This window comes from Ctenopharyngodon idella, chromosome 21 (genome assembly GCF_019924925.1).
Source record: "Ctenopharyngodon idella isolate HZGC_01 chromosome 21, HZGC01, whole genome shotgun sequence".
In the NCBI taxonomy this organism is placed as follows: Eukaryota; Metazoa; Chordata; class Actinopteri; order Cypriniformes; family Xenocyprididae; genus Ctenopharyngodon; species Ctenopharyngodon idella.
In genome coordinates, this window is record NC_067240.1 from 28654249 (window position 1) to 28682224 (window position 27976).

General features: G+C 37.9%; 1 protein-coding gene across 4 annotated transcripts; it reads left to right on the forward strand.

Moving 5' to 3' along the window:
- The first annotated feature begins 989 nt into the window (after positions 1-989).
- On the forward strand, positions 990-27976 carry gabra6b (gamma-aminobutyric acid type A receptor subunit alpha6b). 4 transcript variants are annotated; one of them, XM_051877820.1, is made up of 10 exons: positions 992-1216; positions 1320-1438; positions 1712-1779; positions 2312-2532; positions 2836-2918; positions 3003-3146; positions 3443-3595; positions 14205-14452; positions 20073-20323; positions 27622-27976. In XM_051877820.1, exons 1-10 carry the CDS (start codon positions 1182-1184, stop codon positions 27629-27631), a joined length of 1332 nt encoding a protein of 443 aa, XP_051733780.1. In that variant the 5' UTR covers positions 992-1181; the 3' UTR covers positions 27632-27976. The 4 variants fall into 4 exon arrangements, with proteins under 4 accessions (XP_051733782.1, XP_051733781.1, XP_051733780.1 ...); XM_051877822.1 differs by lacking the exon at positions 2312-2532 and having other exon boundaries at positions 990-1216; positions 1301-1438; XM_051877821.1 differs by lacking the exon at positions 2312-2532 and having other exon boundaries at positions 990-1216.

Sequence of the window (27976 nt, forward strand, 5' to 3'; positions counted from 1 at the left end):
AAGAAGTAACCTAATGACAACTTCACTTATCCAAGGTCTTTTATGAAACTGTGGCAGAATTTTAAAAGCTGCTGATCCCATAACACCATGTAATTGTCATTCACTGACAGCACACTGGATGGCCATAAAATGTAAGATGAATCCAATGGTGGATGATGGCTTGATGCATTAAAACCCTATGACTGTGGATTAGGATAATGGCTTAGTATTGTTTCAATGTGAGTGATACAGGTTATGCCATCAGATTCAAACAGCATCATTTGAATAAGCTCCTATGGAAAGAGCCATCATGGTCCAGATGTGATCCCATCAATTCTGAGTGTGTGAAAAAGGCTGTATCAGCATAGAAAGAGCCATGTTATCACCATTGCATGACAGTCAATGACTAGAAATTTTATTCCATAAGAGATTTTGTGTCGAATAATCACAAAACAAAAATAAATAAATACATAGTTCATAAAAATATCCAAATTTCAACAAAATACAATAACGAAAATATCTTTCTACTTAATATTATACATTCTCATCCTAACTGTAAGCTGAAAGTGAAAATTTTCACAACAACCGATGAAATCTAACTTAAAAGCTATTTTAAATGTTTGGATATTACATAAGAGAAAAACTCTAAAATGGAGTATTTATTATTGAAATAAGTGTATATGTTTCAGTAAGCAAAGACAACATGCTTTTGATAACACTTTAAAACAACATTCATCAATAAGTAATTGGCAAATATTATATAATGCTTAAAAAGATCAGTGGTGGTGAATTTAATTATAAATATAAAGATTTTAAGTGAAGTTTCATGAGATTTTAAATATTTGAATGTACAATAACTAATGATCAAAGTTGGTAAGAGTTTAAGCAGACAAAATGGCAATCATAGTGTAAATTCAAACAGCAGTCTTTCTCCTCTAGTCTCTCATAATGCTTTATTCGATCTTTGTCAATGTCCTTTGGTTACATCCCTCTGCCTCTTTAAAAGCACTTTAGTTTTCCATCAGAGTGAGTGAGAAGAGGAACTCCAGTGAGGAACTCCAGTAAGACTTCAAGCATAAAAGCTTTAGGATATGCACACAAGCCTCGCAACCACACCAGCTCCTTTCGCACACATAAATTATGGGATGTGCAACTAACACCAGTTGACAAGGGGACACTTGGATAGAGAGTGCGCGTAAAGCATGGCTTGGATACGCACATGTTTTTTCCTGTCTTGGTAAGTAGCAAAGTGTTTTTATCTTACTTTGCACATGTGTTTATTTTTCTGCTTTGCTTATTCATGTGTGAAAATGGAAATTAGGTTTTGAGTCTGTTTACAGTATTGGACAGGTGTTGGCAAATCCACCGAATGAGACAAGGATATATTTGGATAACATTACGCGCATTTTGGATAGATTGTTAGATGGATATGACAACAGACTCCGACCTGGATTTGGAGGTAAGCAACTGCTGGAATTACTTAACATATTAAAGTGTTACTAAAGATAGTTTAATAAATACATTTTATTTAATTTTCACTGTAAATTATTCTGGACTTTGCATGTCAGGCTTCATCAAGTTCATTTTTAGAAACTGCCTTACTGCTTTGTAAGATCATTATGTTTAAAATATTTGCAATGAGTGAACTAAGGAGCATCTGTCTGTCTGTCTTTCTTTCTTTCTTTCTTTCTTTCTTTCTTTCTATTACTTATTTATATTTGAAAAACTGTAGGTCCTTTCACAGAGGTTAAAACGGACATCTTTGTCACCAGCTTTGGTCCTGTTTCTGATGTGGAAATGGTATGTGAGTAAAAACAATTGCATGCAATCATGCATATAAACCTAAATCCACTGTAATTGCATGTTTTCTATGTCCACTGCCTCTAGTCATGTTGGCCTGGCTTCATTATTCTGACATTTGGGCAGGATGTCATTATAGCAGCTTAGGGATTTTAATCTGGTTGACAATCCCTGACAGTGAGGGTCCCGGCTCAGCTTTCTTTCCTCTGTTATACACTACACTATTTTTCTACAGTGTCCAAAGCCACCTCGCTTGTCATGTGATACACTGTGACAATCCGAAAGACAGTATAGATAAATCTCTGCCAAGATTAGTGGGGGAAAAAAAAGATAAAAATACCATTCCTGGTGGTGAATGTATACCAACCTGAATCATATACACACCCGATGACACTTTGGTGATGTGTTCACTCATACAAAAGTATTGTGGGTTGCTGTTGACAGTTTAGATTTGTGTTTATTTAAAACTGTAGTCATGGAAACTACATGTGAATATTTAATAAAACAATAAAAAAGAATAATAATTTCTTAGGAATACACAATGGATGTGTTTTTTCGGCAAACATGGATTGATGACCGGCTGAAATTTGAGGGCCCCATTGAGATCCTGCGTCTCAACAACCTAATGGTCAGCAAGATCTGGACACCGGATACATTTTTCCGAAATGGCAAACGTTCTATTTCACACAACATGACCACTCCCAACAAGCTGTTCCGCATCATGCAGAACGGAACTATTCTGTACACCATGAGGTAACCTGCGTGCCAGAACATTTGCTCTCCAAGTGAAAGATGGACTGCACACTTGCTCTTTAAAATTGCAGTAGAAACTTAACAATTTCTCTTACCAGTCCTACTGGTTAATTGTTTAAAATAAAACTGTAAAACAATGTATTCTTATTTGTTTATGATGATAAAAGAAATAAGTGTGTTGTATACAATATTGTATACAAAGGATTTTCCTATAAACTCAGACTGAACCCCACTGTGTATAGAATTTAACAAAATCATCTGTTATTTCACATAAATTAAAGGTAACACTTTTATTGTTTTCAGGTTAACCATCAATGCAGAGTGCCCCATGCGATTGATAAATTTTCCAATGGATGGACATTCATGCCCTTTGAAATTTGGCAGCTGTACGTATGTCAAAATGGCACATATTCCCTTTAAATGGATTTACTGGTATGACTGACTTTAGTTTTGATTTGTGCCTAATATAGATGCCTACCCAATGAGTGAGATTGTTTACACATGGAAGAAAGGACCATTATTTTCAGTGGAAGTTCCTCAAGAGAGTTCCAGTCTACTACAGTATGATCTCATTGGACAGACGGTGTCTAGTGAGAGGTTGAAATCAAACACAGGTATGATCTTTGGGACATATGATTTAGTGACTGTTGTTTTCTGGTGTGCTGAGCATCAGTTCTGAGAGCTTTCATAATGCCAACCTCTTGCCAACATTTTTTTTTTCAGTTTTTTTCAGAACAACTAAATGTTCATTGTCTTGATTTAAATAAATCTTAAACATATATGTTGAATGTGACATTTTTCGAACTAGAATTTCTATTTGTTTTTAATGTTTTTCTATGGAATCTACAGTTTCTTGAAGAGTTGTTTAGGATTGCCCATGCCACTGATGTCCTATGTCCATCTGTTTCAGGTGAATACATAGTCATGACGGTGTACTTCCACCTGCAGAGGAAAATGGGTTTCTTCTTGATCCAGACATACATCCCTTGCATTATGACTGTGATCTTAGCGCAGGTCTCCTTCTGGATTGACAAAGAGTCAGTACCTGCCAGAACTGTGTTTGGTAAGCCTCTGTTTTTTGCTTCCTATTTAATTGTTTGTCTGTTGGGCTCACTGCATACGCATTAGTATTATAATACTAAATGGTAGAGTGCATGGCATTTTATGCATAAAAAATTAGTTTTGAAATAAGACATTGCATTTCAGGCCTAGAAGGCTGCAGCATTTTAAGGAACAATAGATCATAGATACCTGACATGAAGGCTGTTCTAAAAGGTAGGCAGGAACATTATGCCTTTTAAGATCATTATGACCTTGTTTTGGCCAAATTCCAATGTATTCCTCAAATAGAATGCAATCCTAAAATGCATAGCAACAAGCTCAGTGGAAAAAAAAAATCCAAACAATGTACAAAGTGATATGATAATGGTAACGCTTTATTTTAGGGTCTTTTAACTAGTTGCTTATTAGTATGCATATTACCAGAATATTGGCTATTTATTAGTACTCATTAAGCACATATTAATGTCTTATTCTACATTCTTAATCCTACCCAATACCTAAACTTAACAACTAACTCACTAACTATTAATAAGCAGTAAATTAGGTGTTTATTAAGGAAAAAGTCATAGTTAATAATTTACATGTGTTCCCTATACTAATAAGTGTTACTATAATAATAATTAATTCAGTACTGAAAAGTATTAATTAAACAGACTATGGATTATTTAGACTATTTTACCTTTTTGTATGTGCTTTTTATTCTATGTTCATTGTTAACTTGCTAATGGTAAACTCATTTGAAAATATAGCTGCAAGCAGTGATTAAGGGGCCAAGCGCACTATCTGTAAAAATGATTAATTCAACACATTTGTAGATGATTTTAGGCAAAATGGTTAATATATATATATATATAAATGCATTCACATGTAATATGATTTCATTGCTTATAACTTTTGACCAATAGGTGGCGTTATCACAACATTGATGTGGTCTGGTCAGTGTGGGGTGACAGTGACACACAAAGTTTGGTGTCAGTTTGGCATCATGACCTCAATGAAATTGATATGTTAAACAATAATGGTTTTGTCTATCAACACGATAACTTTTTGCTGGCATGGTCTGAAAATGATCTGAATCGAATTTGGTGAAAATCGAACCAATCGTCTAGGAGTTTGAAAAAGTAGGTTTTCAAAGAAATTCAAAATGATCTAGACCCAAAATGGCCTATATGGGAAAATTGGGTATTGTTTGACTTGGCATGCTGAAATCAAATCTAAAGAGATCTAAAGAGTTTAGAAAACTGTTTAGAATTTCTACACAAAAATAGCTATTTTTCATACCTCTTGACCTATGGCACTGTGCACAAACTGTGCAGGTATCTTCAGGTCATGGTTGTCATAACACAAACCAAGTTTGGACTGAATAAGCTAAAGCTTTGCTGAGATACAGCCTCACATTCATTTTGGCGTTATTCGAGGACGATTTGACTTGTCAACTTTGACTAGTCAACTTTCACAAAGGAAATGATGTCATATGGGGTAATCAAATTGTCTTGAGCCAAGAAATTGGAGGGAGAAAAAATGTTTTAGCCCTTATGGTTCAAAAGTTATTAACATAAATGTGAGTGCAAATTTGGACAGTTGGTGGCGCTAGAGGGTTTGAGGTAGAGACTCCAAATTTGCTGTGCGCCAAATTTCTAAACTTTCCCTCAAGTGATTCTATGGGTTGGCTTTGACTCGCATGCTGGAAGAAGAATAATAAGAAGAAGACACTAATGATTACAATTAGGTCCCCTAATTAAGTTTTTGTTGAGTCACTTGAGTGCTTTACATGAGAAGCACTCTGGGTTGCCACCCATTTAGAGTATTCCAAATCAGCCACTCTTGAAGCTCCAGTCAGGTAGGATGCTGTTTTAAAAGACAGCAGCCTATATAGGCAGTAGAGAGCAAAGCAGCTCACTAAGTTTTGGAACTGAGCCAGAGAAAGCAGAAGGTGTTTGAATTTTAAGCACACCAGATATGAAACAAATGAAAACACTGAAAAGCTACAGCACAATTTAAAGTGAAGAGTTGTGAAGTGATACTGAAAGTTCTCACAAAAATTGTGCCAGCATAAATATACATCAAAGTCTTTCTTCGTAAACAAAAAGAAGCCAGATAAATTTGCTAATAACTTGATGAGATGATGCACATTTTCTGTTACTTTTTTATGTAGATCTACATTCTGCTTCATTATCTTAATGCATTCTTCTTGGCAACTGTTGGCAATGGTTCTAAATCACTTAAAGTGCCTTGGCCCTTGTTCTGCGGTGGTGTAATATAAAAGCAAGCATTTTGAGATCCTCTTCCTTGCCTTCCTCTGTTTGTCCTATTTTCCATATATAAAACAGAAACATGGGTACATGAAAAGATTACTCAAATTTTCACTTGTGGAAAGAGTACGGACATATCTTGCATTAATCTTTACTGCATACTAAAGAGTGCTACTTAATATAAAAAAAATGTATTAACTTTTACTTTGTCCTCATTGCTTTTTCAGCTGATTAATTTGTTATGCACAAATGTTTCAAGCAAACCTCTTTGTGGTCTCCCGCTTGTGTTTCAATGGGACTATTAGAATGGGTTTTGGGGCAATTAGGAGTGTATCAGTCTATAACCTAGAACTGTAGAATTTATCTTTATGAAAAACACATCAGCATTTGAATTTTCACTGCCGAAATATGTCTTGATAGGGACACTCTCATAGAAACGTATGCAAAGATTGAGATATTAAAGATGATTTCCCACCAGTCAGTGAAGTTGCCAGGTGTATTTCAGCTATAGTTGCCTGCAGACTTAAATGGGTTAATTGGTATATGTTCATCTTTTGCTGATAAAGTCACAACTTTAGTATAAAAATGGCTTACTCTGAGTGAGGTGTTATTTACACCATGTCAGGAGATTAGTTTCTGCAAAGCAAACACCGGCTCATGTGGAGAGGTGAGTAACCTACAGCATGTTTCTCAGTTCTTTCTCAGTTCTGAGGTGAGAGTGCTATGCCTGTGAAAATAGATGTGAAAGAAAACTTAATACAGTGTAAAAAAGAAAAGGAGTAAGAGGTTCTGACAAATGACTTGCTTTAGAGAGTAGAGATGAATAGGTGCACTCACTGTCCATATCTATTGTAGTTTCTCTACATCACAATGTTTTACCACTAAGAGCTGAAATAACCCAAAGCATATGGTTCAAAGATGTAATTGACTGAGATTAATTTGGACCGACTTTTTGCCCTTAAAAGCATTCTTTTGCCCCTAGGATTCGTTTTTGTGCCTTTGCTTTCTTTTTCTTTCTTCACTACATTTCTATTCATGCTCAGGATCCGTTAAATGGGTTCTTGTATAAATAAGCTCTGTCTAAATATTAAACTTTCATTTGAAACCGCAGTTGAACATTCAATGATTTTTTTTTTAATTAGATTTTGAAGAAAAAAGCTTAAATTATATTTATCTGTGGAAGGTATCAATTTTGTAGGGCCATGAAGTTATGATTGAGCTATGTATGTGATATTTAATACAGTAGTTATGAGTGTCAGTTATAAATTCAGATTCAGTCAATTGACCTAATTAAGTACATTGTTTTTGAACATAACGTTTAATAGTTTCATGACCCTTCTGTAAGGAATCATACTGGGCTGTCCTCATAGCAGATTCTCTCTCGAATGTAGTCTCATCTTGAATGAGAAAACGTATCTGATTTCAATCTGCTCAACCCATTGACCATGAGCTGCCCTATAGATCACCCACAGCACTCCAACAAGAACACAACAAGCTAGTCGTGATGTGGATAGGGTGGCAGATTTTATCAGCAACACCTTTGCCATTAAAGTAGCAGGTTTTGAGAAGGTGGGGCATAGTGTGGTGAAAATGCAAAAAGTAAAGATTGTTTTACTGAAAAGAGATGTCTGTATGATTGTCCTTAAATTGATGGTATCAGGCATGACATTGACTTTTTAAATATAAAAATATTTGAGGCTGCATTGCAGAATTTTTTAAACATAATTGGTAAATGGAAAGTAAAGTGACAGCATATGACTTGGCATGTCATCAAGTTTTTAATAGAAAATAATGAAAGTTGCAACCCAGACTCATTGGAAATACGTGCCTCTATATCTACTATATATACTCTGTTGATCTCAAAACATTTTTACCACAGCACATGATTTGTAGAGTAATACATTTTTTACATTTGCATCTGATAGCCAGGGCTGAGTTTCCCAAAAGCATTGTAAGCCTAAGTTGATCGTAGAGACCATTGGTGGCAATTGTTCTACGATCAACTTTGGCTTGCGATGCTTTTGGGAAATGCAGACCAGCTCCATATATATGGCTTTTTCTAACAGTAAACTTGTTTGGTAGTACCTGTCAAAAGTTTGGAAATATAACTTCTTTTTTATGTTTTTGAAAGAAGTCTCTTATGCTCACCAAGGCTGCATTTATATAATCAAAAATACAGTAAAACATTAATATTTGGTGCTTAGGAAACATTTCATATTATTATCAATGTCGAAAAAAGTTTTTGCTGCTTTTTTTTTTGCAATGTTTTCAACATTGATAATAATAATAATATGAAATGTTACCTGTCCATCAAATCAGCACATTAGAATTTTTTTCTGAAGGATCATGTGACACTGAAGACTGGAGTAATGATGCTGAAAATTCAGCTTTGTTGCTGTTTGGATTTAAATAGGCAAACGCTTAAGAGTCTATGACTGGATTATTATTGCAGTGATTATTATGTTTCTAGCATGTTATATGATTGGTAACAGTTCCTCTAAGCCTAATTGATGGAGTCTGTAGATTTTCATTTCTTAAACAACCATGTAGGAAGATTCATTATGGCCATATTCCAGGATGACAATGTCAAGATTCATCAGGCTCAAACTGTGAAAGAATTGTTGTGTGGGAGCATGAAGAATCATTTTCACACATGAATTGGCACATCTGAGTTCAGACCTTAATTTCACTGAAAGTCTTTGAGATGTGCTGGAGGAGACTTTACAGAGTGCTCACCTCTTGCATTGTCATTTCCATCCAATTGTTATTTCCATCAAGAGGTGCATCGATTTTTGGTTAAACATATAACATGCTAAAAAACATAATAATCACTGCAATAATGATCCGATCATAAGCATTTGCCTATTTAAATCCAAACAGCGACTTTTTTTTTTTTTTTTTTTTTTTGCCTTTGTTACATGACTGAAAAGAAAGGGTGCAGCCACGCACATCCTCACACTCACACTGCATTAAATTGAGAGAGATGGAGAGAATGGGAGAAAGGAAATGTAGCTTGGTGTAGCGCTAATTTGCACCTGCAGAAAAAAAAAAAATAGAAACTATTAGAAAGTGCTAAATGTTCTTTTTACAAAGTGTAACTACATTTTTCATGCAAGCCTTAAAAAAAAATGAACACTATTTTGAAAAACCACATTGCCATTTAAAAAATAATCAGTATCAGTTATAAAATTGTAACAAAAGGTATCAGTATCATATCGAATTAAAAAATATGGTATTGACCATCTCTAATACGTACAACAACTAAAATAATAAAACGTTACCAGATTTATGTTAATCTGTTTCAGATAAAACTGAACACCTTTTAGCACCACTCATTGGACATTTCACTTTCAAAACTGCAGCTTGAAATTTTATATATACACTGATCAGGCATAACATTATGACCGCCTTCCTAATATTATGTTTTTCCCCCTTTTGCTGCCAAAACAGCCCTGACCCGTCGAGGCATGGACTCCACTAGACCCCTGAAGGTGTGCTGTGGTATCTGACACCAAGATGTTAGCAGCAGATCCTTTAAGTCCTGTAAGTTGTGAGATGGAGCCTCCATGGATTGGACTTGTTTGTTCAGCACATCCCACAGATGCTCGATTGGATTGAGATCTGGGGAATTTGGAGGCCAAGTCATCACCTCAAACTCGTTATTGTGCTCCTCAAACCATTCCTGAACCATTTTTGCTTTGTGGCAGAGCGTATTATCCTGCTGAAAGAGGCCACAGCCACCAGGGAATACCGTTTCCATGAAAGGGTGTACATGGTCTGCAGCAATGCTTAGGTAGGTGGTATGTGTCAAAGTAACATCCACATGGATGGCAGGACCCAAGGTTTCCCAGCAGAACATTGCCCAAAGCATCACACTGCCTCCGCCAGTTTGCCTTCTTCCCATAGTGCATCCTGGTGCCATGTGTTCCCCAGGTAAGAGACGCACACGCACCCGGCCATCCACGTGATGTAAAAGAAAACGTGATTCATTAGACCAGGCCACCTTCTTCCATTGCTCCGAGGTCCAGTTCTGATGCTCACTGTTGGCGCTTTCAGCGGTGGACAGGGGTCAGCATGGGCACCCTGACTGGTCTGCATCTATGCAGCCCCATACGCAACAAACTGTGATGCACTGTGTATTCTGACACCTTTCTATCAGAACCAGCATTAACTTCTTGAACAATTTGAGCTACAGTAGCTCGTCTGTTGGATCAGACCACACGGGCCAGCCTTCGCTCCCCACGTGCATCAATGAGCCTTGGCCGCCCATGACCCTGTCGCCGGTTCACCACTTTTCCTTCCTTGGACCACTTTTGATAGATACTGACCACTGCAGACCGGGAACACCCCACAAGAGCTGCAGTTTTGGAGATGCTCTGACCCAGTCATCTAGCCATCACAATTTGGTCCTTGTCAAACTCACTCAAATCCTTACCCTTGCCCATTTTTCCTGCTTCTAACACATCAACTTTGAGTACCAAATGTTCACTTGTTTATTGAATGAATTTTATTATAAATATTTTACAAGCAACTATCAGTAACTCACAAGGTGCAAATTCAGTGTTTAAGTGTTTGAGAAAGTGGAACTTTTGTTTCCCTTTCATAGAATCACTTGACGCTGTGTCAGTAGCTGACACTATGGGAACACCTCCAGGTCTGACGATTGTCTGAAGCCTGTATAGAATCACACCAATTTAGCTTTCTTTAGGAAGCAGTTTATCTGTTACCTGTACAGAAGATTATCTAGCGTTCATCTGTCACTTTTTAGAGCAGTTTTTCTATCTCCTCTTGGTGAGTTTTTGCAAGCGTACAAAAAACAAAAAAAGTTTTTGGCTTTGTGTACTTGATTATTCACTGGAGAGGTGCAGACAATGAATTGATGTGGACCAAGCTGAAACTGGATGGTATAACCATGCTGGATAGGTCGCAGAACCCAGCAAAAACATTCGTCAGAAGTTGCCATGCTGCCAAACATCACACCAGAGGTGCCAGCCGATCTCCGACTGCACCTTGACCTGCAAGATCGACCGCCAGCCACCAGCCAGTAGGGTCCTCCCCAAACAGCACACTCGCTTGAGCACACTCCAATCATAGAAAGCAAACATGGTCTACGATAGCATGAGACACAGGCGGAATAAAATCATCTAGTGGTCCTGCTGGAGGTTTTGAAGTGCACTCATCTCGATTGGCACATAAATTGTCTAGAGATACTAGCATAATTATTGGCTCTCAGGAGTTACCTTCCGTACCTACAAGGCTGTCATGTGTTGGTCAGGACAGACAATACATCAGTGGTCTCTTACCGGAATCATCAGGGAGGGTTGCTCTCGCCCCCTGTGCAGGCTTGCGAGGCTGATTCTACTCTGGGCCCATAACAAGTTTTTGTTCATCAGGGTGATTCATGTCCCAGGACATCTGAACCTGTGGTCAGATTTACTCTTGAGGCAGGGGCTGAGGCTCGAAGAATAGAGGTTGCATCCCTTACGTGGTGAGCATGATATGGCAGAGATTCGGTCGAGTGGATACTATATTTTTGTGACAAAATAGTTTTACATTGTAATGAAATTAATAGCACTCTGAGTTATTGAAAGAAATCTGTAATCTCACCAGCTATGGGGATAACTGGTGCAGTGTTGAGTTGGTCAGGCTCGGTTTTTTGTAGTTTTTTTTTTTTTTTTGGACTAGACTTTGCACTGGACTGTATGACAATAGGATTGACAGTATTAATCTTGATGTTGATTTTACTAATATACTATATTCATATTTTTGCAATATTCTAACAACACCAACCCCCCCCCAAAAAAGTAATTGTTAAGAAGACAAGGTGAGCGTAGCTGATCTGAATGCAGCTGTCACTTTATTAAACAAAACAAAAGACAACTTTTAATAGAAAATCTCATCACATTTCTGATGGTTTTGTCTGTAGTATAGTATGGTGAAAACATAAACAATATGCAAACTAAAGAAATATTTATGTGGGGAAGAAAAAAAGGAAAATTATTAGGGGGGAAAAAATCCAACACAATAGAAGATTTATAGTTCCAAACATTAAGAAACATGAACTGATTGAAATATAGAAAGGCCATTCTTTGCTCATAAAATAAAAATCCCTTGCCTTTGGGTTACCATTCTATGAATATATTTTATTAAATGAAACAACACTTTTCAATATCGCGAAGCTTGTTAAATAATGTTATCTGTCATCTTTTGGACAAATCACTTTGAATCTCAAAGGCTTTTCAGTCCTTACTGAACTAATGGCTATTTATCCTGCAGCTATTCCATGGGAGTTCATGCAGAGCTTTGAGTAAATGACCTACTCAACAGAGCCAACACGCACCAGCAGACCATGGGTCTCTATTATCCATTATGAAATAACTGTACACTTCTCTTCACCCCCTAGTTTTCCCATCAGCCCCTTTGTGTTGGTTAAAGAACAAGACCTGACCAGAAACATAGGAAACACAAGGGCTATTTATACACGGAGGGGTATAGATTAACAAGGAACATGTGCAAACAATCGGGATAATGAGTGAAACACAAGGAAAAACTACAAACTGAGTCCACATAGAAAAACAAGAAGACGTAGGCTACGTATACATTAATTAGGATACATTTAAAAATGACTTTACATAAAAAAAAGAAAAAAAAAAAGCTCTTCATCCAGGGTTTTTAAGCATTCTCCCAGATTCTCGTTCACTCTGAAATGTCAGAAAAAAATGCTTAAATCGTACTGTGCATGCGTAAAATATATAAAAGCTCACTAAGATGATACAAAGAGACCAGAAATAATAAAGTTCTATTGCTTGTTCTGGCACAATCGTTTTTGCCGTTCCATGTATGGTATAAAACATAACTGCCCTCATGTTTTGACGCAGGACAGCAATTATGAGTAAATATTCCGTCATCTTTACAGGAATATAATATGAAGATTGTACAAAGTATCGTTTATCTTTAGCAACATTGTGCAAGTAAAAACAGATATCTATCGGTACAATATGCGTCACATGAGTAAATGTATCATCATTTTATAATTTCTCCATTTTCACAGTCCACACCACAACTCAAAAATGGTGTTTTCAAATTTATCCACTTCGGAGAGCATCTTCAAATAGCTCCGTTTTCGCAGGACAATGACGCTGTCTCAGTGCAGACAGATTATTGTAGACATAGCTAAAGACACAGAACCATGACATTCCTCTTGTTGGACTCAAGGCGTTGTTAAATCACAGGAACTAGCATGAAACCAATTTCATACTGCAGATTTCATACTCATTTCAGGATGGTTAAAATCCACTAAATGGATCCATGCTTTACATACGGATATGTACGTCATTTTAACAGCATTGTTGTCTGTCATAAAACCATAACAGTCTTACAACAAGACTGTTGTAACCACAAGAAAAGATTCTATATAGAACCTTAAAGGGTTCAGTCAGATGCTTCTTATATAGAACCTTTTAGGGGTTCCCATAATAGGATCATGGTATGGATTTAGCTTTAATTAATTAACTATTTTAATTAATTTCATTTTAATTCATTTTTAAGGTTTATGAATTAAACAGCTCATAAGCATACTTTATCACTAGAGAAGAAAAAGAAATGAAATAACCCATTAAACATGAAAGTATTATGCTATCATTTAAGACATTTCTCCTTTTAGACCTTGTGCGCCAGAGAAACAAGCGCGCCGCCATCTTTATTAAATTGTCTTTGAACTGGTAGCTCTGTACATTTCTATGGCATCGCTGTCAAAGGATAAATAGCTGGTGAAGTGGATTTACCTGTTGTAGAATTAATGAAAGTTATCATGAGCATTGTTATGTTTAAAGCAGATGTCTTGACAAATGTCAGTAGACCGAGAAGATTTTAAAACGAGGAGTTCATTCTAAATACGTAAGATCGCTGTGGAAATACAAACCGGAAGTCAAAAGACAACGAGCGCAGCGATGAAAAGGGGTGGAGCTACATAAGGTCTATAAAGTACCATTTTTAAAGAACCGGGTTCTATTTAGAACTACAATTAACCTTTTTTTTTTCCTTGAATTTGTTTTGACTGTATCATTAGCCTGATGAAAAGTGTTTAAGGAAAACATTTTATATGCTCATAGAAAATTTTCATATTTTTACATTTTCACAGCTTTTCACAGCTCAGATTTTGGGTGTGAGATGCAGTTGAATAAATAATTAAAGAATTTTCAGTTTCAGCTATTCATTAAATCACTGTTTTTAATTACTGTTTAGGATTAAGTTAAACTAATGATGTTTACCAAAACTTCATCTGAAAACCGAAAACAAAACAGAGATCTTTATCAAGCTAACTGTTTCTGTTTGTTTGTTTTTATGTATTCTCAACAGGCATCACCACAGTTCTAACCATGACCACACTGAGCATTAGCGCCCGTCATTCGTTACCAAAGGTCTCCTACGCCACCGCCATGGACTGGTTCATCGCTGTCTGCTTCGCATTTGTCTTTTCTGCCCTTATCGAGTTTGCTGCTGTCAACTATTTCTCCACCTTGCAGGCCAATAAGGAACTTCGGCGGGCCAATATGGCCTGTGCTGCGGCCACAGCAGCGGCCAGAAGTGATGGAGAAGTTGTTTCGGTAATTCTTACATACATCTTTGTTTCTCTGTTCATTCCAGCCTCTCTTCTCTCTGCCTTTCATGGCTCGCTCTCTTGTTTTAGCTAATAACAAGCACACTAGACGAAAGGAGACAGCCAGTGGCCTCCCCAACAATTTTGCTGCTGCAGATTATATAATCAGTTAAATGTAGCAAAACATCCAAGCGAAAGCATGCCAGGCTCAAAGCGAGGGGATCTATCCTCTGTGTCTTGATTGCTCTAGGGGTATACACAATGCCTTAGTACTCTTGCCATGAGTAAATAAATTAACGTGTAAAGTCACAGTCAGACTTCCATTGCATGTCATTGATGTCACAGGCATAATGACAAAGTCTGTGGCTCAGTTTTGTTTGCTTCCAAATTCATAATAACTCATTTACAAAAGCATTATCAGTTGTTGATAAGCAGCTATAACTGCATTTAATGCAATGCCTGTCAAATAGTGAGCCGTTTTTAAACTCACATGTTAAAAATGCTTAATAAATATATTTATTCATACTTATTTCACTCAAAACCAGATTCCTGATTTATTTCATGATGCAGCAAAAACAGACTATTATAGTGAGATTGAAGGATGCATTTGTTGTTTTCTCATTAATATCTCATGACTCATGTCACTTTTCTTACTATGTTGCCTACCCACAGCAATGTATAAAAACTAATTTCTTGTTTATCAAGTTGAAAGTGTCAATCTTTATGTTAAAAAAGCATAAGAGTATAACCATAACTTTATGAGGTGTATAAAAAAATTAAAAATGTAATTCCATTATTAGATGCATGTGAAATTTAATGTAGGGTGGACACCTATGAACCATTTACTCATGAGTTATAAACATGAATAACCTGTAAAATTGCACCTTAATGTAAAGTGGACAGACAAATAATTTATTTATTAATTATTATTGCACACACAGAAGAGATGGTATTTTTCTTGTGAAATGTATTTTATTGTTGATGCACTAAAGTGAGGTACAGTAAGCAGTTTTAAGTCAGATGACCAAAGAACGCGAGTGAGTGAATAATAATGCAACAGTTCATACAGATAGTGGGGAGCAAGATCATGAAGGCCTTTAAAAGTTAAAAGGAGAAGGCAACACATGTAGATTATAGAGCAAATGGGTAATGTGTTCAGACTTCTTGACTTGAGAAATGACTCTAGCAGCAGAATTTTTAATATATTGTAATCTAGCAATTGTTTTATTGGCAGTCCAATAAGAAGAGAGTTACAGTAGTCAAGACGTGAGGTTATTAAAGCATGAACTAGAGTTTCAGTGTCTTTGGGGCTGAGAGCAGACGGGCAATATCGCAAAGGTGTTAAAATACAGCCTTGGAAGTAGAGTTTAGATGAGATTGAAAAGTAAGTGAAGGGTCAAATGTAACACATAGGTTTTTAATATTTTGAGATAGAATTAAAGCCCCATCAATCAAAAACTCAGTTCAGACTTTTTAAAAAAGGAGGTCCAAGAGGTCCAAGAACAAAGCCTTGAGGGACACCTTAAGAGAGTGGAAGATTTGAAGTTATGGACAGCAATGAATAATTGTGAGATAGGATGTAAACAACAACAAAAAAAAAATGGCACTACATGTGATACCTATAGCTGAAAAACGAGAGATAAGTATGTGATGGGATACAGTGTCAAAAGCTGATGTTAAATCAAGCATGATGTGAACAGTAAGATAGCAAGAATCAGCAGATAGGAGAAGGCATTGGCAATTTTCAGCAATGCAGTTTTAATGCTATGGCCTGATCAAAAACCAGATTGATAGGGTTCAAGAAGGTTGTTAACAGAAAGATGACATTGTAGCTTAGAGGCAACAACTTTTTCTAGAAATGAAAGAAATGAAAGGTAGATTGGATACAGGTCTGAAATTATTCATAGCAGAAGAATCTAGTCCTGATTTCTTCAAAATAGGAGTAACAGCAGCAGTTTTTAATGATAGAGGAACAGACCCAGAGAAATAGAGCCTGTTGATCAGGTGAGCAATAGGATGTAATGAGATTACAGATAGGCAGCCTTTAAGAAGTGAGAAGAGAAGTAACACAGCGATTACACATATAAATATAGAATCCAGTAAAGCCACGCTGTTAGGACTGTTCCAGCGTGCTCTGAAGTAAAATTTTAATCTCACATATCCTATAAATAAATGCTTCACTTTATGTCCACTTTAAGGTGCACTTTCACAAGTTACAAACATTTATAACTCATGAATAAATGGTTTGCATGTTTCCACCCTATAAGGTTCACAGGTAGCTAATATTGGAATTAAAATTTTCATTATTAATATCTCATCAAGTTATGGTTGTGCTCATGATTTTTTTTTTTTTTTTTTTTTTTACAATAAAGATTGATACTTTCATCTTGATTAACAAAGAATTAGTTTTTATACATTACTGTGGATAGGCATCATGACCTTTTTGAGTAGCTTCTAATGAGCAACATTGTAAGAAAAGTGAGTCATGAGATATGAATGAGAAAACTGCAAAACAACATCCTTCAGTCTCACTATAATAGATCAGTCTCACTTCATTTCAAAGGGAACCTTTAACTCTTGAGGCTGAACATTGTGGCTTTTTTAAAACACAGACATATCACCTTCTTGCTCAAGCAATGGCAGCAGTTTGGGGTAAGAATACGTCATAACTAGAAAAAAAAAATGTGAATGGGAGGCAGTAGGGAAAGGAGCAGTAAGGTGTGTTTGAGATAACAGTCACTATTTTTGCAATTCTTTGTGGTGTCGCTACTGCGCAGAAATTACACACCTCACCTATAAGCATTTCTGGGGTAAAAAATCTTAAATGTGCATATATGACGGCTCTTTTGGAGAACAGTGCAACTGTGCACATTTATAAAATACATATAGAGAGCCAGGGATATGATGCAAGTGCGTGAATGTCCCATTGCCTTGGATATTTAGCCTGAGTTAGCTGTTGCCTGTTGCGGTGTCAAAAATAGCTGCGGTATTATGGCAGCGTGAGCCAGGTGCTCCCTGGGCGATTTCACATTGCAGTAGGGGCGACACAGTGATCTGCAGCTGACACTCACAGCTTGGAAACCTGCTCAATGATGGAACCGAGTCAAAGCAGTTGCTCAATGCCAAAACGTTCCAAAGCCGGAAAGGGCTAAGGCGCTGCAAATAAAAGCCATAAATAACCTTATTCACTCAAAGCAAAGACTGATTTAAACTCATTTTACAGATATCATTAATTGTCACCCATCTGGAGAATTTAAATACCTTTAAATACATGAACAAACAACCTTTATTTAGTATTGATAGTAGACAGGAATCGGAAAGAACAACATGACATGACAACAGTGCATATCAGTGTGCTGCTCACAAAGCTAAATTGTTAATGTAAGATTTTCATGCTGTTTTATGGATTTTTAGTTTGTTTCACCTTGTCATGTGTTCTGTTCCTGTTTCATGTTCCAATCATTATTTGTTACCATAGTTACTGATTATGTTCATTAAATTTTTCTAGTTGAGTTGCTCATTATCTTGTTTCCCTTGTGTATTTATTCCCCTTAGTTTCTTCAGTTCTTTTTCAGTTATTGTCTTAGTTACACTAGGCTGTTTTGTTGTGTTTTATCCCCTGGATTTCTCCTGATTTCTGTGTCCTGTTTATTATCTTGAATAAAGAAGCTGTACTTCTTTATTTATCCTGTCTCAACTACTCCCTACCACAACGTGACAGAATAACCGACCCAACAAATGGATCTAGAAGTAGCAGTCACTAGCCGTCATCACATGGGACTTCGTCTGTGGGAATACTCCATCCACATTTGTGAGTTGGCTTATTTCTCCAAGTTTAATGATGCCAGTCTGAAGACTATCTATTGGGTCAGCATGCAGAAGAGCTAGTGGGTGGACTTGCCAGAGATGGGAAGTCTCACTTGGAGGGAGTACGTCCTCACCTGTTTGGAGTCTGCCTACCTGATGGTGATGTGTTCCTCGGACCCATAGCCAGAGCTCACCCCTGCCATGGACCCAGAACCCATCCAGCCCTTCACCACACCCACTACAAAAAGCCCACTGCAAACCCAGATTGTTTTGGATTAAATGTTTGGAGTCAGACCCCACCTAGTTTCACCCCGAGCCGCCGAGCCCCGGACTCAGCTCTCTGACCCATCGGCTCCAGCTTGGATTCACACTCCCTCGGTTCCACCATGGTCCGCCATCCCTCGGGCTGCACCAGGCTCCCACGTCTTTCTGCCTCTGCCTTGGTCCATTGTCATTCTAGCTTTGACTCGGACTTCCGGGTCTCCGGTTACACCTCAGCCCTCCACCCCTCTGGCTCTGCCGGGCTCCTCCTTCTCTCTGGTTCTGCCTTGGCCTTCCTGTCCTATGGAGTAACCCCAGGTCTTCGTCTCCTCTGCTCCACCTGGGTCTCTCCCACTTACAGCTCCACCTCAGTCGGACAGGCTCCTGGCTCCATCATGGCTCCTTCCTCCATCGATTCCACCGTGGCCCTTTGTCCTAATGCCTCTGCTCTGGGTTGCTTCCTGGCTCATCCCTCTGTCATATCCTCCCTGGCTCCTTCCTCCAAAATCTATTCCCTGGTTCCTCCCTCCAGTGTCTCCTGCTTGGTCCTTCCCTCTGCCTTCCTGATGTGTATTTATATCCCTTAGTTTCTTCAGTTCTTTGTTGGTTATTGTCTAGGCTGTTTTGTTGTGTTTTATTCCCTGGATTACTCCTGATTTCTGTTTCCTGTTTATTATCTTAAATAAAAAAGCTGCACTTAGATCCTGCCTCACCTACTCCCAACCACAACATGACAGTTTATTAGTGTTGACACAAATTAACTTCAGGTTTTTTTTTTTTTCTTCAGCTACTGTATATCATCTTTACGAACTGTTTGAAATACAGCTAATGAGGGAGTGACAGTAAATTTGTCACTTTCCTCTTATCTATTTTTTCTGAGAATACCTAATAAATAAATAAATAGATACTATACATATTAAATTAGATATTAGATATTATTTGTTTGTGTCACGATTTCTGTCTGGACTACACTTCCCATAATCCTCCCTGCATGTCACATGCACACTCCACACCAATCATCATTTGCCACATACACCTGTAGCTTGTTATCTGGACTATTTAAGACTCACTCACACACCACCTCATTGCGAAGTCTTGTTTCACCTAGTGTACATTACTGATTATTATCCCGTCTACCTGTCTGCCTGTTACCGATCCTGTCTGTTTACCGTTTACGATTCCCTGCTGCCTGCCTTTGGACTGTATATTGTTTCCCGACCTGTGAGTGATTTCTGCCTGTCTTGATCTCTGCCTGTATCCTGACCACGATTCCGCCTGTCCCTTGCTGTTCCTGTTTGTCCCTGTTTGACCCTGCCTGTACAACCACGCTCACTTTTAATAAAGCTTTGCAATTGGATCCCTGCCTGAGTCCCGCTTCGTTACAGTTTGTTTGTTTGTTTCACTGGAGCAGCAGCAACAACAACAACAAAAACACTGTAATAGAATTTTCTATATTCTCATATTACATCAGCTGCAATGTTTCCCCTGTTTTCTATTGTCCAATCTTAATGTAACTGTTTGCCTGTTCTTATGTCACAAATTAATCTCTCTGTGTCTAGAATCCTCTAGACCCTGGAGGTGTGCTGAAGAAAAGGCTGAACTCCCTCTCCCAAAGAGATGCTACTGACAGGTTCCCCAGGCCGCCTCAGTGTGATTTCCATCAGCAAGGTTCCACTGTCCCTGCCAACAACATGCTGATAGGAACTAGTATTATTGACAAGTACTCACGGATCCTCTTTCCTCTGTCCTTTGGGGCCTTCAACTTGGTCTACTGGATTGTATATCTCACCAAAGACACTATGGAATCCAGGTAGGGATCTGCTATGTTTGGTGGAACTTGCCTTTTCATTTTTAAGAATATAAAGAAAGAAATATCTAGTTCTGTCATGAAACTCTAGATGGCGCAGGCTGATAGGTCCTTAACTCAATTTGGTAGTGATCACATCGTTATCTACATAGCACAGCTGATTGGTTGCTGTTGCATTAGTGGCCAATGAGCTATGGCTCAACATTCAAATACTGGTAGTGTTTGCTGTTAGCAGTCCTCCTTCTCCAGCTCCACCTGTATAGATCTGCTACAGGGGTTATTTCATATATATTATATGTGCAGCAGCAGCATATCTTACATGTTCACAGCAATGTCTGTGAATGTATTAGTGGTAGCAAGTCTCTGCACTTGCTCTGCAGCAGTAGCATAGCAGAACCATTCGGCCAAGACCAAATACATTAACATTGACATATTCATTATCATGCCAAACTCTCCGAGAGTTGTCATGACATAACTATTGAATTCGGAATAAAACAGAAGTGGGTGGGGCTTTAACAGGAAGCTCACAAAATTACTTGAGAAGACAGTTTTAAATGTAGATTTGGTTCCCTGCGTAGTTATTATTTCATATGCCTTGTATAACTCATAAAATAATTATTTTTATTACAATTATAACATTTATTTAAATATCTTCTAATTGTTGGAGCCGATAGCCTCGCATGCAGTGCTTCGAGATTAAAACAATAATACTAAATGTTACATAAAAGACAAACAAACAAACAAAAAACATTATTATTATTTTCCAGAGGAACTTTGTGTACAAGATATGTCAGGACAATCATCCACCTCAAATAAGAGGATTCAAATATAAAATAGCTGATTAGAGAGCATGGAAGTTGAAAGAAAATATTTGCTGGTTGAAAATTGCTTAAACAACTTTTACTATGCAAATCTGTACAAATTATAAAGAATACATTAAATGCTTGCCATCTCTGAGAGAGAGGACGACTGAGAAATATCATGCAGCCTATCATATTGTATGAGGTATAAATAATCTAAATAGACAGATCAAGTAGCTAGTAGAAAATGCGTATGATTCAGCTATCTTAGTTTATACTAATCTTGACAGAGCTGGTTTCTGAGAGATGCGCAAAGATGGCAACGCTGGCGCAGCAATTTGATTTGCAATCGTGCTGTGCTTATTTCATTCACTTGTGTATCCTATCATACAAAGCTTAAATCATTTAAAAGACACATCAAATGGTAGAAAATGTATATGATGTAGTATTTTAGTTGTTATTACTCTTGACAAGCTCTGATTTCTCAGGGACACATCTTTTGGCACAGGTGGTCTGGGGTTCAAAACTGGCCCATGTACGACTTTTAATAAACCAAGCAAAACTGCTACATCAGAGCAGTAGATGTACTGTATATCAGGAACAGGACTCAGTTGGTTGCTTTTTGTTTTGTAACTTCACTGAGAGAAGAGCAGGTCACAGACTGAGGTGGAGTGTGCGTCTGAGTGCTGTCTGCTGGTCTAAAGAACAATGCCACTCTTGATGAATGTCCTATTGAGTCTTGAGAGACTTGGTACTGAACCCCACAGTTTCCACAGTTATTAACATTATAAATCTATCTCTTTTTTTTTTTTTTTTTTTTTTTTTGTACATTTATATCAGTGTGCTTTGTTTTACATTACCTTGTCATTCAATTACAGAAAACTAGTTAATGCTGCTGTGTGAGTGTTACTAAAATGGCTGAGAGAGTGACAGAAAGATTTGATATCTTTCCCTCTTATGACAAATGTAATTATCAGGCTTATGTTTAGTTCTTTTTAGTTTCACTGTGTTTTGGTTTCATTTTCCCTGTTCATGTTTTGACTGAGTTCTGTTTGCTACTTAGTTTCCTTAGTTACTTATTACATTCACCTGTTGTTCATAGAGTTTCCTCGTTATCTATCTATATGTTTAATTCCTCAGTTTCCTCTGTTCATTGTTCCGTGTCATCCATGTCTTAAAGTGGTTGTTATTCTCCCAGTGTTATCTCCTGTGTATTCCTGCTTTGGATTATTGAATTAAAACCTATTCTTTGTTATATCCTTCTTCGTGCGATTTACTACAGCCACTGATTGTGACAGAACAAAATGGACTTACCAGCAGTTCACCTGCTCTGCTTGGAGCAGAAGGAGCAAAACCTTGAGGACTATATGAGGGGATTTTTATATCTGGTCATGCCTCACCCACTACCCGGATTGCTCGCTTTGCATTTTTTATTACGCCAGCCTCAGTGAGCGGTCCAAGGCATACTTGCCCATGGATGGTCCTCTGGGACACTTTGCCACATTTGTGGAGTGGGCGCTTGTGAATAACGGATCTCCATTCACCATCCCTGCTCCAGCCCAACTCCAGACCCAGAGCCCAGCCAGCCGCCTCCCACACCCTTCATGGAGCCTATGCCAGTGCGCACCACAGACACGGAGCCCAAGCCTGCCACGATGCCAGAGATAACACCTGAGCCTATCATCGCCCAAGATGCCAAGTCCCACAGAGAGTCTGACCAGGTGAGTGAGCCGGCAACATCATCCTTGGCAGTGGGGGTCCTTGTGGATTTTGAGGGTGTGGAATGAAGCCCCTCCCACCGCTGAGGGTGAGCTGCAGCTAGCCTCTGCAATTTATGATGAGGATTTGGAAGAGGATTATCCCCGTAGTCTTCCTTCTCCACTGATTCCGCCCAGCTCCAAGTCTCCTGCATTTCCAGTGATGCCACTCCCACTCCCTCCCTCTCCCACCTCCTCTACCAAAGACAGCCAGTCCTTCGGCCCCGCTTCTGCTGGCTCCTTTCAGTCCTTGGCCTGTTGACTCCACCCTGCTGCGTGGATCTGCCTCGAGTCTTCCAGTCTCCAGCTCCCCCTTCAGTCGCTAAACCATTCACTCAGCTCGTCGACCAGTCGGCTCCACCTTGGGTCCTCCCTCCCTTTGCTCCACCTGGGGCTGTCATTCTTACGGCTCCACTGGGCTCCCTCATCTCTCAGGCTCTGCCTTGGTCAGACACCGCTCTGCCTGCACCATGGACTTACGGGCCTTCAGCTGCACTTTGTCCCTTTACCCCTTCAGATCAGTCGGGCTACCGCCTTCTCTCCGGCTTCACCCTGGAACCCAGTCTCACTGGCTCCGCTCAGTCCTTTAGTACACTGGCTCCACCTCGGACGCTCGTCGCTGCTGCTCTGCCTCGGTCTCCAGATCCATCAGTGTCAATTGTCTCATCGGCTTTACCTGGATCTCCACTTCCATCAGCTCTGTCTCAGTCTGTCGCCCCCCTGGTTTCGTCTGCAATGTCTCCACCATGGCTCCACCATGGGCCTTCGTCCTGGCTGTGCTCCCCACCTTGCTCCTCCTGCCACTGATCGTCACAGTAATAAATGTCTCGATACTTTTTTTTTTTTTTTCCTCTTGGAAAGTCATAGAAATGCTGTCATGGATTTTTTTTTTTTATATGCTATTGGAGCAAATGGAAATGTAAAATATATTTGTTGTAGTTTCCATTCACCACCATAGAAGTTTCTCACTTATATTGACTTCCGCTTCTGAGAACCCCGGAAATGTGAAAGGGTCTGTGAGGAGGAAGTAGAATAGCTATTAGTCCTTACCGTTCATTGCCCATGCAAAGAAAGTAATTACATTGAAGTTTGAAAGGCACAAAGGCAATAAATAAATAAATAAATAAAGTCACAATTATTTCTAATGGTCAGAAAGTGGTTTTTTTGTAAAGATATTTAATAAACTTAATGATTCCAACTCAGAATTTAGGTTACACTTTATTTTAAGGTGCCCTTGTTACAGTCTAGCTGTATGACTGATTGTTTTCTATATATCCATTTTCTTTAAAGTATCATTGAAAAAGGGGTTTGACTTGTCAAACAGTGGTGGCTTTTTCCGGACCTCGGCCATTAACTTCTCCGCAATGTTGTCTGCCATTTTAAATGCGCGTGCCCTAAAATTAGAATGGATTCTGATTGGCTGTGTTCAGTGTTTTATCATTCAACAGCTGGAAAAAAATCGTTCTGAAAGTGATCCCAACAATATCGTTTTTCTATATCATTATAGCTGTGGTGAGGACAGTGCTATTCTTTTATATTTAGAACGATTTTTAGAACTATATCTTTATCGTTATCTTTATAGTTATCGTTCTTGGTGTGAATGGGCATTTAGGGTTTGGTTTATGATTAGTTGATTGAAATTAAGCATAATTTACTGTTATTACTATAGTAAGTAATTACTATAATTACTATAGTCAGTAATTGCGAACGTAGTACTGTACGTCTGGATTATATTCATACTATACACAAGAAACGTCATTGGTGGAGGGTGGAATGGAACACTTTCAAATGACCTCATGTCTCATTCACCGGTGAGACAACATTACATAACATATTTACAGTTACTGTTACAGTTATCATTTTAATTATTGATTGGGTAACACTTTAGTATAGGGAACACATATTCACTATTAACTACGACTTTTCCCTCAATAAACTCTTAATTTACTGCTTATAAATAGTTAGTAAGTTAGTTGTTAAGTTAGGTATTGGGTAGGATTAAGAATGTAGAATAAGATCATGCAGAATAAGGCATTAATATGTGCTTAATAAGCACTAATAAAGAGCCAATATTCTAGTAATATGCGTGCTAATAAGCAACTAAAAGACCCTAAAATATTCTAGACATAATAATATTAATAATAATATTAAATGGTCTATTTTGGCAATGTCCTAAATTTGAGGGACTTTTGTTCCAACAAGTTAATTTACATGAAATTAAGCTTTTCATTCACAAACTGAACAGGTTTAGCATGTCCTTGTATCACCCTTCTCTTTTCAAATCCCAAAGGAAAAAAAAAAAAAAAAAGAATGAAAAAAAGGTCTTAAAGCCTTTGAAAGAGCTGCCACGAGACAAAAGGAAAATATGAGATATCTTCTCTCTCCCATACATACACGTTCAGTATGTCGGTGTGTGCCTGACAAAGAAATCATAGTGGGCTCTACCAGCCTGCTGGTGGCTTTTTAATGAACAGTTCCATTCAGGTCCAGACATTAAGAAGCAGATTGTCTGAGTTGACTTGTAGGCACATGCACGTGTATGCACAGTTTCACAGAAGCTACCTGATGGTGATTAGCTCTTCGCTTTATTGCCCACTGGAGTGCCTGACGTGAGAGAAAGTGCTTTTCTCATAAATCAAAGGCAATGAATGTCAGCACAGCCTGAAATCCTCCATTTTCCCATCTTCACGCAGGCCTTTGCCATAACTTTGGTGTAATGATCATTCAATTACTGCCCAAAGATATGTCAGGAAATGTTGGATGTGAGACCCAGATTTATCATATCTTTATGGATTCACACTCACATAGCACAGTTGTAGCATTTGTTACATTTAGCACTCCAGGACATCCGAGTATTTCATTGAATGAATGAATGAATGAATGAATGTATTCATTCATTCATTCATTCATTCATACACAAAGCAGGGGGATGCAGCAAAGCCATTATCTGTAAATGTATCTGTACTCAGCTAGAATCGGTGATGTAAGACTTTTTATGTTAAAATACATTCACTTTATTGTCAGTTAAACAGTTTATTGTCTATTTACTACTGTTAGTCAATAAGTCTGCACTATAAAAAATCCTTATCCGACAGTTTGATGACATGTAAAATTTCCATTATGTTCTATTTTCAGATGTCAGGAGAATAACATAACACTTGGTATTTTAATTTGACATGGTATAACAAGAATACCTATAGCAAAGAGCTCTTTCCAGTCGTCGAATTCTTTTCCTTCTGTTTTTTTATTTTTATTTTTATCCTTTGCATTCTGCTGTAACAATATGAAAAAAAGACAACATATATTGCACATTTGTGGTCTTCTCTACCGATTTAATTTACGATATATCCCACCAATAATTGACCGGAATGCATAAGAATCTCTCATTTTTCTCCCCAAATCCTCACGTCTCTCTTTCCAGGTTTGTTTTCACACGAATGCTTTAAAATGGAATTGTCTCCCCTTTTCACTTTTGATCCCTATTAGCTGTGTTTACTGGAATCTTTCTAAAGCAGGTAAATCTGTCAAAATGACTGAAATCATTTTTACATATTATCACTCAATGTTTCAGGTAATGAACATTTTTTAGTAAGACAACATACAATATACAGACATATATGTCGATTTTTTTTGAGGTTATTCATGGTCTGTTGTAGAAATTTGTTAATGCTTTTACACATTTAAATTCCCTTTTAATGTTTGATGGTTGAAGGGTGAGTAGAATAATGTAATCTCATTGTACCCCATTTTTAAAAAAAAATGCTTATTATTGTGTTCATAGCGAACCTTTCGCTGATTGTTTACAGGGTAACTAAAGTTACTTCCATAATTTGAGCAAAGCGTCGTAGTGCATAGGAAAAAGGTTAACATTTAGTATTATTGTTTTAATTAGAAGATATTTCAAAAAAATTATATAATTCAAAAAGAATTACTTTGAGTAATACAAGACATATTTTTAACTGAAAACTATGAAGGGAAAATAATTAAATTTCTTATGTAATTTCATGAACTTCCAGTTAAACCCCACCCACTTTCAGATTTATCTGAATACAGAAACAAATAATTTTGAGATTGATACAGATACAGATATTGGCTCTGCTGCACACCCCTAATCTTAATGGATCAATACAGGAACTAAATCATATTTTAACTCCAGGAGAGGAAGCCATCTTTATGCAGCTACATGTAAAAAGTAAACAGGTTTTTTAGCATGAAAAAGAGTTAAACTACAAATCATGGCTCCAAAATATTGTATTGCCCACCCAATCAGAAATGAAGTGAAGTCAACAACATCATCATAGGTTTTTAATCTAGTATCACGCTTGCCATGGCTGGCAAGAACCGGGCCTGCTACAAAAAAGGTATATATCCGAAACCTGTCAACACAAATAAGCAAATCTTGCTGTATTCAGATCCTTCTCAGCCTGGATAGACCTTTAGCCTGTCGATGAAGTCTAGACAGTGTGATGCAAAATCGATATTGTGTATGGAATAAAAGCTGACATTCAGTTAGTTTTAGTAATAGTTGTCAACACAGTCATTTTCAAGACATATCAAAGGTGAAACGTTGTTGAAAACCAGGTTTTAGACTATTAAACTGCAGTGTCATGTCATGTTTATGCATCCATGATCGGTTAGCAAGGTTTGTTAACCATTAGCTTCAAACATACATTAAAAAAAACCTGCTGTTTGAAGTTCTTGCATTTCCTCTTTTGGCTTATTTTCCATTTTTCCTCTGTTTCAGGGAAGTGTGAGCTCCTTTAGAAACAATGGAGAAAGGCGACTGAAGACAATGACCACCTAATAAACAGACGGACGGATGGACGGACGGACAGATGAATGAGAGAAACAATAAGGGTCAGCTGCTGAAGATTTAACTGTGATTGTCCTCAGAGGGCTCAGTGTTAATCTTCTTCACCTTTGCCCCGTCCCTCTCTGTCGGTCTGATAGCATGTATTGACCTCTCATTGCTCTGGCATGAAACTCTCTGACTACAGAATGATTTTCCTAAATCTCTAAAGACGTTCAAGTTGCAGTAGCACTTATGGCACTCTTGTTATGACACTCTTTCTTCACACATCCATCGCAACACACACACA